We start from the raw sequence: 1,507 nt of genomic DNA on the forward strand, positions 1-1,507 counted from the left end.
AAATGAGTTGTGTTCCAGCAGAGGGAGTGACTGCTGTGTTTTTTTAACCTCCAGCTTCCATCCTGGCTCGGAACGTGTCCACGCGCTCCTGTCCCCCACGCACCAGCCCCCCCTCGGATCTGGAGGAAGAGGATGAGGGGAGCAATGACCGCGGGTCGGTAACCGTCCTGCTAGTGTTTATTCACTCCTCCTGCCTCTCTGCCTCTTCTATTCAGAGGATCATTTACAGCCACCAAACGTTCGCTTTGTGTTTTAAAGTGTCGATTCTGACATTAGGCTGCAAGTTTCATTGTTTTAAAGAAGCGGCAGATGATGTCCAACATGATTTGTCTTTGCATTTTGCAGAGAACGTAAAACGGTGGGGATGAAGTTGGGAAAGAAGAAGCCAAGGAGACGACACACTGATGTAAGTCACTCTGGATATAATCAGGCAGCAGGTTTTATGTCATGAAATAAGCGTTCTGGTTTGACACGGCCGTCCTTCACCTGAATAAGTCAGGCAATGAACGCTCCATCTGCTGTCTGCAGGATCCCAGCAAGGAGTGCTTCAGCCTCAAGTTTGACCTCAACGTTGACATCAACACAGAAATCGTACCTGCTATGAAAAAGAAAACACTGAGGTGAGATAGTAGGAAACGCGTAGAATCTCCAGGGAGACTTGAAGAACCGTGTTTGGAAAAAACTTTTTGTTTCCTGTGTCGTCAGAGAGGTTTTAGGTCCGGTGTTTGAGAGGAACGGCATCGAGCTGTCTCGGGTCGACCTGTTCCTGGATCAGTCCAATACTCCGCTGTCCCTCCACTTCGAGGCTTATCGCTTTGGAGGACACTACCTCAAAGTGAAAGGTAAACACAACATGAAGCACAATCATTAACAGACAGTTTTCTGTCTGAACCGCTGGACTTCTGTCCGGATGTAAGTTACAAAAAGGAGTTTAAGGAAACATTGTAAACTGATTTTTTTACTGATTAAGCAGTAAACATTTAATTTGGTGAATCAGTTTTCCTGATCCTGCCAAAGAAGAGAGATTACCCTACCAGTTTTTTTTTATATTTACAGATTATTTTGATGGGAACTCTGATAAATTAGTCAAAACTAAGTTTTTTGTTGTTTTTTTTAAAATTCAGACTCTTGTAGCTTATGGTTTTAAACTGTGCTTGCAGGTCTTTATACTAAGTTGGGTTTTGATCCTTTTTCTTCTTTTTTTCTGATGAGCAAAAACAAAAATCTCCAACACTTTTTAGGGCAAGTTACTGTTTTTGATCATTGCATACCCATTACAGAGCCCCCACCCTCACTGGGAAAAATTGAAGTCTAGATGAGTCATTTTTTCTTAAAATAAGTGCATTTATTTGTTAATTGAGAAAATAAAAGAGACATTTTGCGAATGAAACCAGACAATTTACATTTAAAATAAGAAAACACAAGTGCGTTGTCCTATTTTAAGTGCATTTTATCTAAATATCTTATTTTAAGAGTAAAAAAACTAATTCCATTGGCAAATCATCTC

At 40.9% G+C, this 1,507-nt stretch overlaps 1 protein-coding gene across 6 annotated transcripts in view; it reads left to right on the plus strand.

Annotated features, from left to right (window-relative positions):
* Positions 1 to 1,507, plus strand: part of plekhg5 (pleckstrin homology and RhoGEF domain containing G5) — a 152,718-nt gene that overhangs the window by 99,101 nt on the left and 52,110 nt on the right. For all 6 annotated transcript variants that reach the window (XM_015373146.1, XM_015373145.1, XM_015373144.1 and 3 more), the window contains 4 exons: positions 55 to 154; positions 346 to 406; positions 529 to 620; positions 706 to 842. In XM_015373146.1, coding sequence (XP_015228632.1) covers positions 55 to 154; positions 346 to 406; positions 529 to 620; positions 706 to 842 — 390 coding nt within the window. The remainder of the gene's footprint in view (positions 1 to 54; positions 155 to 345; positions 407 to 528; positions 621 to 705; positions 843 to 1,507) is intronic.

The sequence above is a fragment of the Cyprinodon variegatus genome, unplaced genomic scaffold (assembly GCF_000732505.1).
Source record: "Cyprinodon variegatus isolate N-32 unplaced genomic scaffold, C_variegatus-1.0 Scaffold81, whole genome shotgun sequence".
NCBI lineage: Eukaryota > Metazoa > Chordata > Actinopteri > Cyprinodontiformes > Cyprinodontidae > Cyprinodon > Cyprinodon variegatus.